At 34.3% G+C, this 10900-nt stretch overlaps 1 protein-coding gene across 1 annotated transcript; it reads left to right on the forward strand.

Moving 5' to 3' along the window:
• The first annotated feature begins 2338 nt into the window (after positions 1-2338).
• LOC140451779 (uncharacterized) lies at positions 2339-5787 on the forward strand. Its single transcript, XM_072545634.1, has 2 exons — positions 2339-2363; positions 5078-5787. Exons 1-2 carry the CDS (start codon positions 2339-2341, stop codon positions 5785-5787), a joined length of 735 nt encoding a protein of 244 aa, XP_072401735.1.
• The last annotated feature ends 5113 nt before the right edge of the window (positions 5788-10900 follow it).

The raw sequence follows: 10900 nt of genomic DNA on the forward strand, positions 1-10900 counted from the left end.
GGTACGGACATGTACAGAGAATGACAGACCATCGCCTACCGAAGATATTGGATTGGCGACCACCTGAGCTAATAAAACGAGGAAGACCGAAAACAACATGGCTTAATGAAGTCTAAATGCAATGTCTGAGAGAGATCTACGACCAGGAGACTGGGTCAATAGACGTAAATGAAAACTGGAAACCGGAAGGCGCAGGAAACTATTATCCACACATTATATATTATATAAACCTTTTGTATGGATTTTCGGATGCCTGAATGTCTTTTGTATCGGCATCATGTCCTGCAAGATTTGACCAATACACCACCAATGCAACCAATGTGCAGTATTGCCCCATACCCGCTTACATTTTTTCTGTACAGGCCAGGATCCCAACTGCAAACACTTCCCTGTAAGTCAATGCATTGTTTCCCGCATCCCGCTATTAAGAGGGGCGTATTTTATATCGGATATAAAATATATATTTTAAACAAGAAAAAAACAAATCAGAAAAACCACAATGGTCAGGGAAATTTTTAAATAAATGAATGGAGTGGTAATATTTCTTTCATACACACCACACGCCTCTTTTCATTTCATGCATCTTACGCTAACTCTATGCATATGTCTATATTCCATCCTTTTATTTTCCCATTATCTCTAATATCGATCCTAGGTACTTAAAAAAGTCCTTTTACCATACACTGAACAACAGGAGATGTTGCCTGTAGTTTCCTTATTATCTGATCCAATAAATAAAGAGAATAGATAAGCACTAAGCACTGAGTTCTGATACAATCCTACTCTTACATGGAATTTATGATTCTCTCCCACATCTGGTTTAACACCAGCTATTAGTTGCTCAAACAAATCTCGTACAATCTCCGTATATTTATCATTATCACCCTTTTTTATTGTGAGCAGACCACAGAATCTCCCGAGAAAAAACCACAGAAACTTTATCATATGTAATGAATACTATATGAGTATCCCATCAGCTGCCTTAAAATGAAAATTGCATCTGTTTGTAGATCTGCCTTGCATAAAATCAAATTGCTTTTTGGATACGTTTGTTTCTTCAAGTATACATCAATTTCTTGATGTTTTCTCTACACTATATATTCATGATGTGATTTAGTAGGTTTGTGGTTCTGTAGTTTGCATATTATTGAATATATGCTTGGTTTTTGTAAACATGTACTAATATACTGCTTCTTAAAACGTCTGGCGTTTGTCTCACACAAATCTTCTGTTTTCTGTCAAATTCTTCTGTTAATAAACTGCCAAAATATTGCTTCCGTTATATTTTAACATCTTAAACTAGTATTTTATTATTTTCATCTCGGGTACATCTAATCCGGTGTATATTTCTGATATATTCAACTAGCATTTTACGCCAGAACTGCTGCTGTACAAGAAGACTATACTGTAACATATGGAAACTGGCATAACGGCTCTTATAATAAATGTGTGTGAAGTGTAATAATATAAATTAATTTAATAGAAAAATACGGTACATTTGAATAACTTCCAAGTAAAACCTTTTACGTCTTCCGAATGATCTAAAAGATATTTATAATGGACAATAGGAGCACACTTTAAAGATTACATTATATTGGATATTTTGTATATATATATATATATATATATATATATATATATATATATATATCTACCGATTATGGTGCAGCCTCTGTTACATAGTCGTTCTTCATTGTCTAATCTTTCTACCGACGATTTTCTAATATCCGCTTTTCTGTACCATCTTGTACCGGCTTGTTTTCTATGTCATAGTCACATCTTAAATTTGTTCGTCTTCTTGATCTCTAGGCGCCTCTTGGATACCACAGTGTAATTCGAGTGGACCATTCTGTGGATTACATAAGTGGCCTTAGTTTTCTGTCTCATCCTTTGTACGAGTATTATTTTTCGACCTCTCTTTGTTATACCCAGCATGCATCACTCCATTGAGATTTGAGTGACTTTGAGTTTGGCTATTATCTCTTTCTTTAGTGCCAAATTTCGCAGCCGTATGTCATGATTGGTAGTATACACTGATCGAATGCTTTTTTCTTCAGATGGAGTGGCATCCTGGTAACTGCATTTTTACCAAAAGATGCCCAAGCCAGTTATTATTTATGTAATTATTGTCTCAGGTATACATATTCGTCTACTGTCTTAAGTACAGTGTTGTTTATTATTATGTCTTGGACATCCACTAGCTTGTTGTACATGGTTTTTGTTTTTGTTAAGTTTATTTTTAGGCCAAATTTATTGCAGCTGCATTTAAGTCATTTATAATTTCTTGTATTATTGCAAGATTATTAGCAATCAGAACAATATCTTCTGCAAATCTTAGATGGCTGAGATATTCTCCATCAATGGTAAGGCCTTTGTTCTGCCGGTTTATTTATTATTATTATTATTACATAGTAATAAGGGCTGGGGTCATGAAGACCCATAAGCCCATTTACAAGAAAAATGAAATAATACATTACAAAATAATTAATTACGCAAATAAACTAGTTGGTTTTTAAAAGAATTTATAGATGGGGAATTTATAATTTCCGTTGGGAGACTGTTCCATATACTAAAAATCCGATTAAACAGAAAATGGCGCCTTGTCCATGAGAAGGATTCCTTTTTCAGTTTCAAACTGTGTCCACGTAGTCTGCTCTGATGATCTAAAATAAACAAATGCTGCAGATTTCCATATCCAAACTTTAAAATTCGGAAAGTGATAATTAAGTCACCACGGAGTCGACGAGCTTCGAAAGTTGGTAACCCTGTTAAAGAAAGTCTTTGTAGGTAATCTGGCCTTCTTCGTTTGAAAGATAGTCTGGTGGCTTTCTTTTCTGTTCCACGGTACTCCAGTAGGGGTCGGACATAAGTTTTATATAAACGAATAAAACCCGAAAAGGATATTTTTGTAAAAGTCTTATTAAGTAGGTTTAATTTACTATTCGCTTTTTTAGTGATGTTTGAAATATGCTCCGACCAACTCAAATTTTCAGTAATTGTAACACCAAGGTCACAATGTGATCCCACAGTATCCAGTAAATGCCCGTCTATCAATAAGACAAATGCGGGTTATTTTTTCCCAAATATAAAACTACACACTTATCTCTATTTAGTGGTAACATCCAATCCGAACACCACTTGAAGATCGAATCTAAGTCACTTTGTAAGTCCGTTCAAAAGTGGGTCAGTAAATATTTTTGTATCGTCTGCGTAGAAAGCTTTCCTAGATATGATATGAAAATCAAGTTCACTAGCATATAACACAAATAGTAGTGGACCCAAAATAGATCCTTGTGGCACACCACTTAAAAATGGTTTTTTAGATGACAGCGATTTGCCAACTATAACACAAAACTCCCGATTTGTTAAAAAATCATTAATCCACTCAAGAAGTTGTCCGCGAATGCCAAAGTGTTCTAGTTTATACATCAATTTTCTTCTTGGTACCCGATCAAATGCTTTTACAAAGTCTAAATATATAACATCTATAGGTCGTTTTTTATCCAATGCTGCTCATTTATTAACACACCACAGTAAATTAGTCATGGTTAATCGACTTTTCACAAATCCATGTTGTTGTAGAGGAATAATTTTTTCTCGAAGTAAAAATTCTGAAAGAGACTCTGTGATAATTGATTCCATAACTTTACAAATAACAGGTGGAAGGCTTATTGGTCTATAATTATTGGGATCTAACTTATTTCCTTTTTTAAATATAGGTGTCACCGAGGCACTCTTCCAAATTCGAGGCAAAGAGTGTGCATTAAAAGATGAACGCATTATTAGTGATATAGGAATAGAGAGGACATCTGAACATTTTTTCAAAAATAATGTAGAAATTTTATCGGGCCCTGGAGATAAGTTGTTTTTTAATTTGTCAATATTGCGCTTAATGATTTCAGGTGAAAAATCGATGTAATCAATTTTGGGACTAACCCTTGAGTTACTGATTATAGTAAACTGATTTTGAGACGGTTCAATAGCAAAAACTTTAGAAAATGTATCTGTAAGAATATTAGCGACCTCATACGTATTTTGACAAATCGTTTCATTGTTCTTTTTTAACAATGGAATGGATACTTTAGAAGACATAGCAGACCTAACATATTTATACAGTTTTTTAGAGTCCTTGCACTTACTTACAATAGATTCTTCATATGCCATTCTGGCTTCATTGATATACTTTTTTAGTATTACTGTGTAATTTTTGTAAGTTTGCAAATCACGTATATCACCTGTACGTTTATATTTTCGCCATAATTTTCTTTTGTGCCTTATAAGTGATATCAATTCACCGTTAATCCACGGCTTAAGTTTGTTCCTATAGTAAGTTTTTCTTGCTTTATTGCGTCTTTTGTAATTGTCAATGATGCTTATAAAATTATTCCAAACTTCTTCCGGATGTTCTAGACTACCCAGTAGTAACGGCCAATTAACATCACGCAATTGGAGAGAGAGGTTTTCAAAATTTGTTATTTCATTTATAACTGTATTTTCACCGAGATGATTATATTCAAAAATAAACTGTATGTTTGTTGTGGTAACTACATGATCAGAATTACCCACAGGAGTGCATATCACCTGTTCTGTAAGCAATTGGTCATCATTTGTCACAACCAAATCTAACGTTGATGGCAAATTGTTTATTCTGAAACGAGTTGGATTCATAATCAATTGGTGTAGATTAGAACTTTGGACAAAGTTTATAAAAATGTTTCTCACATTTGTTAGGTCATTGCTTACAACTGGCAAAGGCCAAGAGATATCAGGAAAATTGAAGTCACCAAATAAGACAAGGTTTTCAAGGTTTGAAAGGAGTTCCATTTTTTCGATCAAGATTTGGTCATCTTCTAGGACAGTACTACCTGGACGATATAGGTACGCCAAATGAATAACAAGTGAATTAAGAGAAATTTTTAAACATAAACATTTAATGTTAGGAACAAGAACATCCAGATGGGCAACAGAAAAATTTCAGAAATTTCTAAAGACAGGTATATGCACACTCGTTCCCCTCTTCGACTGTTGCGATCAAATCTGTAAAGAAAGTATCCATCTATAGTATATAAATTTTCAGAATCATTTTGTGTTAGCCAAGTCTCTTATCATCAACAATGGATACATAGCTTACATGATAACACTAATGATAACGGATCAAGACTGGCAGAATTCGCTGTAGCCAAAAATATGGTAGTAAAAACCAGACAATTCCAAAGAAAAGATATACATAAAGTAACCTGGGTGTCAAATGACGGAATTACACGAAACCAGATAGACTATGTGCTTATCGATGGAAGACTTTCTAGCAATATCATCAGCGTTCATAGTCTAAGGGGAGCAGAAAGTCACTCTGACTACTTCCTGGTCAGAACAAAACTGAGAACAAGGCTAAAGACGAGACAGCCAAACCAACGCCAACAAGGAAACAGATGGGACATTTCAAGGCTCGATTTACCTGATAATGAACGCCAATATCAGGCACTGATCCAAAATAAATTGCAGACACTGGAAGAAGAAGAAACGTCAACGCCAGAATTGACCATAGACCAGAAATGGCAAAATATAACGAACGCCATAGAAAGTGCCGCAGCGGAAACTATAGGAAAAGAAAGCAATAACAAGAAGAAAAACCAATGGTTTGACCAGGGGTGCGAACAAAGCTTGCATCAGAAAGCAATCAAGAGGCTAGAGTTACTAACACGCACTACAGATGAAAACAGCGAATACTACAACAGAGTAAGAACTCAAACGAGAAGACTTTTGGAAGAAAAAAGAAACAGTACCTAGAAGCGCGAATACAGTAGCAACTGGAGGAGGAACATAGAACCGGTTAGTCTAGACAGTTTTATAAGGACCTAAAAGCAATGAAGGGCAACACGACCAACAGCCCAAGATTTATAAAAGACGATGCAGGACAATTACTCACAAACGACGAGGAGATAAGCCGCAAATGGAGAAAGTATTTTTAGCAACTCTTAAATACAGGAAAACCCACAACGACAGGACAACAAAGACAGTGCCAGTTAGCCGAACCTGAAATACCAGGGCCCACATTAGCTGAAGTAAAGTCCGCAATTTCGTCCCTAAAAAACCATAAAGCCCCAGGCCCAGACGGCATACAGGTGGAACTACTAAAAAAAGGAAGAGAAAAGCTTCACCTTGAGATATATCATCTTATAAGAGAAGTCTGGGAAAGAGAAGAAATACCGAAACACTGGCATGTAAGCCATATAGTACCTATCCACAAGCAGGGAGACAAACAAATATGTCGGAACTATAGAGGAATATCGTTAATCAATACAACGTACAAAATTATATCCATAATACTGTCTAGAAGGCTAACTCCATACGCACAGGAAATAATAGGCGACAACCAAAGCGGATTCAGACCGGGAAGGTCGACCATAGATCAGATATTCATCTGATAAGACGAATCTGATAAAATAAGAGTGTATAAGACAATAATTCGTCCCACAATAACGTATGGAAGCGAGACATGGACTCTGAACCAGCGGGAAACGACAAAATTACTGGTACTGGAAAGAAAGATACGGAGGACTATCTATGGGCTTTGCAGATAAGAGACAACAGAAGAATGGAGAAGAAGACACAATGATGAACTCCAGACAGTATATGGAGATGAAAACATAGTACGCTACATTAAAGCAAACCGAATAAGATGGGCGGGCCACGTACTAAGATCGAGTGACGAAAGACTCCTGAACGCCCCATTCTGGGAAAGGCCCGATGGCAAAAGGTCAGTTGGTTGCTCAAGAAAGAGATGGAAGGACGCAGTAGTGATCTACGCAAAATGGAAATACAGCAATGGGAAATAGCTGCTCAGGACCGACAACAATGAAGGCAAATAGTGAACGCGGCCAAGACTCACATAGAGTTGTAGAGCCAAATGATGATGATGATGATATATATATATATATATATATATATATATATATATATATATATATATATATATATATATATATATATATGTATATATATATATATATATGTATATATATACTGTCTTAGACGAAACAGTTTTTATTTATTCAATTTCCTTGATTATTTTTTAAAACTAATTATCTTTAACTTTTAAGTTACATTTTACTAAATCATAGATAGGAATCTTATCCGTAAGTGGCAATTTCCTAAAACATCAACTTTCTTTTCAAAGTCTGTCTCGACTTGTAGAAATTAGCTGAGGGTAAAGGGCTATATTTAAATTAAAACTTCGTTTTATGTTCACATTGTTTCTTTTATTCTCAAAAACTAGTTTTCACTATCGCGTTGGATATCCTCGAGACGGTTAAAACTAAGAGTATTAAGATTTTGTTGATTTGAAAATATATTTCTCCACAAAACATTTAAACCAATGGGAAATTTCATGGAATTTCTTTTTATTCAATTTTTCTTTTTTTTTTTTGAAAAGTGCAGTATTGTGAAAGTTTATAATAAAATAACAAAAACCTGTCGATATTTAACAATATCACTCAATGCTTCTTCTTTTTCCTAATTGATTTTAGACAAATTGGCTGTTTTATATTTGTAGAACCTGACGCTTCGATGTCCTGTTAGTCATTTATCGTGACATCATTTTCCCTTCTTCCATTGAATCATATGTTTATTCCATTGTTTGTCTTCTTCTTTTCTTCTGTTCTTAACCAAAGACTAAAGTCTCTGGACTGCGGTACATGAAAATTAAGAAAATATGAGATTAGTGAATTGTATGAACGTCACGATATTGTACGAGTTGTGAAAAGTCAGAAACTTATAACGCTGGGATAAGTCCATAGGTAAGAGGACACAAAAACTAGAAGGAAAATGTTTGAATATAAAGCTATAGGCAAACGAAAGAAGACATAACCTAGAACCGGGTGGATGAACGATGTGGGAAATAATTTGAAAACTATAAATGTAACAGGATAAAGGATCGTGTACAAGGAAGATATGAATAGAAGGAAAAATCGAGATAGGCAAAAATCCACTTTTCAATCTTATGAGTGTTTTTAACTCTTACTAAGGTTTTATATTGGTACTGTTTATTATTTTATTTCAATAGATTTGCTTTTTTGACACTCTTCGTTTGTTTTGAAGACTCTTTTCCAGCCAGTTTTGAACCTCATACCTTATAGCATTGTTAGTGATCCTACAGAACGACTTTGGCTGCACAAATGTTTCTCTCGAGCCTCGTTTTGTTCATTTCTTATACCTCGTTGTTACCAGCACCCATACTGTTGATGGTTCAATTTTTGTCAATGTTTTATCGATTTTAAAAATTTGGCTACACAATAAGAGAGTTTGAATCTGACTTAGTAAGATTGGTTGCTTCGTAAAATTCCTTTTTAAAATATTTGTAGAAAACGCAGCCTCACTGACAAATACGTTTCAAATAAATTATGCATTATTATCATTCCTACTACTCGTCTAGTTGAATTCCGTGTTCCAAGTCTATTTTTCCAGTTGTTCCTGTCCATTGCCTTCGTGACAGGTAGCGATAATAGGTTTTGTATGCAAAGATAACTTTTATCTTATTTATTATATTGTCTCCTGACTATCTTATCTTATAAACCTATTTATTTTTATGAAGAATATTATATCTGTTATTTTTTATAGACATCGACGTTACATTGTTTTCTCCAATAACGTTTTCACAGGTTATTTTTATTTGTACATATTTAAACCTAATTATATAATATAGCCCTGATAAGGATGCAACAAAAAACAAAAATAATGAGTTTTGGGACAATTACAAGAATTAATAAATGATTGTACAGCGAAAATAATAATGACAAAAGGTATGAATGATAGAGTGGGAAAAATTAGAAAAATGGAACAACGTTATAGGCCTATAACATAATAATCATGAATACACAGAAAAATGGGAGAAACCAGTCAAGAAAATATAAAATTGTTTTATACAACACTGAAAATCCTACGAAGCAATAAAGAAATAATGCTAAAACAAATAATGACCAAAAACAGTACAATATTAACCAACGACAAGGATATAGTGGACAGATGGAAGGAACATTTCGAACAACTGTTGAACAAGGAATAAGCAAGAAAAAACAAAAATAAAAAAACAAAATTTTCGAATTAGAGAAAATACTGAGGAAACAGAAGCTATACAGGAAGAAGAACTTAAGGATGCAATAAGAAAGATAGAGAGTGGGAAAGCTCCTGGGAGCGCTGAAGTTAGTCCAGAAATGTTAAAATATATAGGAGTAAAAGCAAAGAACAGATTATTATACATCCTAAATCTAATATGGAAGAAAAATATATTGCCTGGAGAATGTTCAAATGCAATAAATTGTACCAGTGCATAAGAAGAGAAATACAAGAGCCTATCAGAATTATAGAGGTATAACCCTATGATGTGTAGCAACAAAACAATATGACATACTAATACTAATAAGAAAAATCAGAATAGAAATAGAACATAAACTAGAAGACGTACAAAGCAGATTCAGAAAAGGACATAACACGCAAGACTATACATTCAAAATTCAACAAGTAGTAGAGAAAGCCTTAAAGAAAAATAAAAAATTTTCTTTTTCTGCTGCTGCACTTGATTACTTGAGGTTTGCGATCACTATATCAAAATGTTCTCTGTTCTGCGACTCTCTTCTTCTCTTCTCTTCTGATATTGCGAAGTCATGACATTGCTCTTCTGCCTACTCATCTTAGGCCCCTTTATATTTTCTTCCATTATTAATCGTAAGAGGTTAGATTTGTCATTTCTCATTATGTGGCCTAGGTACCAGGTCTTTCTTAAGAGTTCTAACTCTTTATTAATAGTATTTAAAGAGACGAATGCTGAGAATACCATGGGTGGCCCGAAGAACAAATGAATCCATACTGGACCAGCTAAACATAAAGAAAAGACTAAGAACACAAATATCAAAACAAATAATAAGCTATTTTGGACATGTGCTTCGAAGAAATGGTCTTGAAAAACTTACCATCCAGGGAAAAGTAGAAGGCAGAAGAAATAGAGGTAGATCTCCAACACGATACACAGACCATATTGTTGCTACCATTGGCACTCCATTGTCAGAATGTGCTAGAATGACCGAAGATAGAAAAACGTGGAGGAACATTAGGAAATTTAGCTAATAGCTTCATGATATCACGATACCTGCATCAGGTTAACGACTAAGAAGAAGAAGAAGATTAATGGTATTTAATACTGTTCGATTCGCAATGTGCTGTGTCCATAATATTCTGAGCATTTCGCGATAACTCCACATTTCAAAGGCTTCTAGCCGTATCATGGTATTTAATTTTAATGTCCAGGCTTCAATTCCATACAGAAGGACTGACCAACAGTATCATTTAATAACTTTAATTCGGATGTCTAAGCTTAGTTTTCGACATATCAACAACAAACTAGATATAACAAGAAAGCTATTTCAGTAACGAAACAATAACTAACGATGACATACAGAGCAGAAAACTGGATTTTAAACAAAAGACACCAGAGTACGATCAAGCAATAGAAATCAAATATCCTAGAAGAATGATACAGGCAAGAAGGACAGACAGACTCAAAAATGAAGAAATAAGAAACAGACAAAATTAAACCGTTGCTTGACACAATAAAGGAGAAAAAATTGGTAGGGTTCGGTCATATAACATGGATGGATAGTAACAGGAGGCAAAGTGCTGGAAGCTAAACCAATAGGGAAAAACAGAAGGGGCAGACCAATAAAAGAGTGAAACAGCGACATAGCAGAGATATTAATAAATAAGGGTAAATCTTTTGGCAAGAAGCATCACAAATAGCGAATAACAGAAAAGAAGAACGATTCTGTATGTGAATATTTATGAGTCTGTAAATCCCTTGTATTAAAGATCTTCTAGAATATCTTTTATTATGGTGGTATCATAGTCCTTT

Source organism: Diabrotica undecimpunctata, chromosome 10 (assembly GCF_040954645.1).
Source record: "Diabrotica undecimpunctata isolate CICGRU chromosome 10, icDiaUnde3, whole genome shotgun sequence".
NCBI classification, from domain to species: domain Eukaryota; kingdom Metazoa; phylum Arthropoda; class Insecta; order Coleoptera; family Chrysomelidae; genus Diabrotica; species Diabrotica undecimpunctata.

What these genes read in the sequence shown, in the direction of transcription:
- LOC140451779 (XM_072545634.1), top strand. Translation starts at nt 2,339, where the DNA reads ATGGCTGAGATATTCTCCATCAATG. An exon ending in TGAGATATTCTCCATCAATG is followed by an intron (nt 2,364 to 5,077) that starts GTAAGGCCTTTG and finishes ATAAATTTTCAG; the next exon opens with AATCATTTTGTGTTAGCCAA.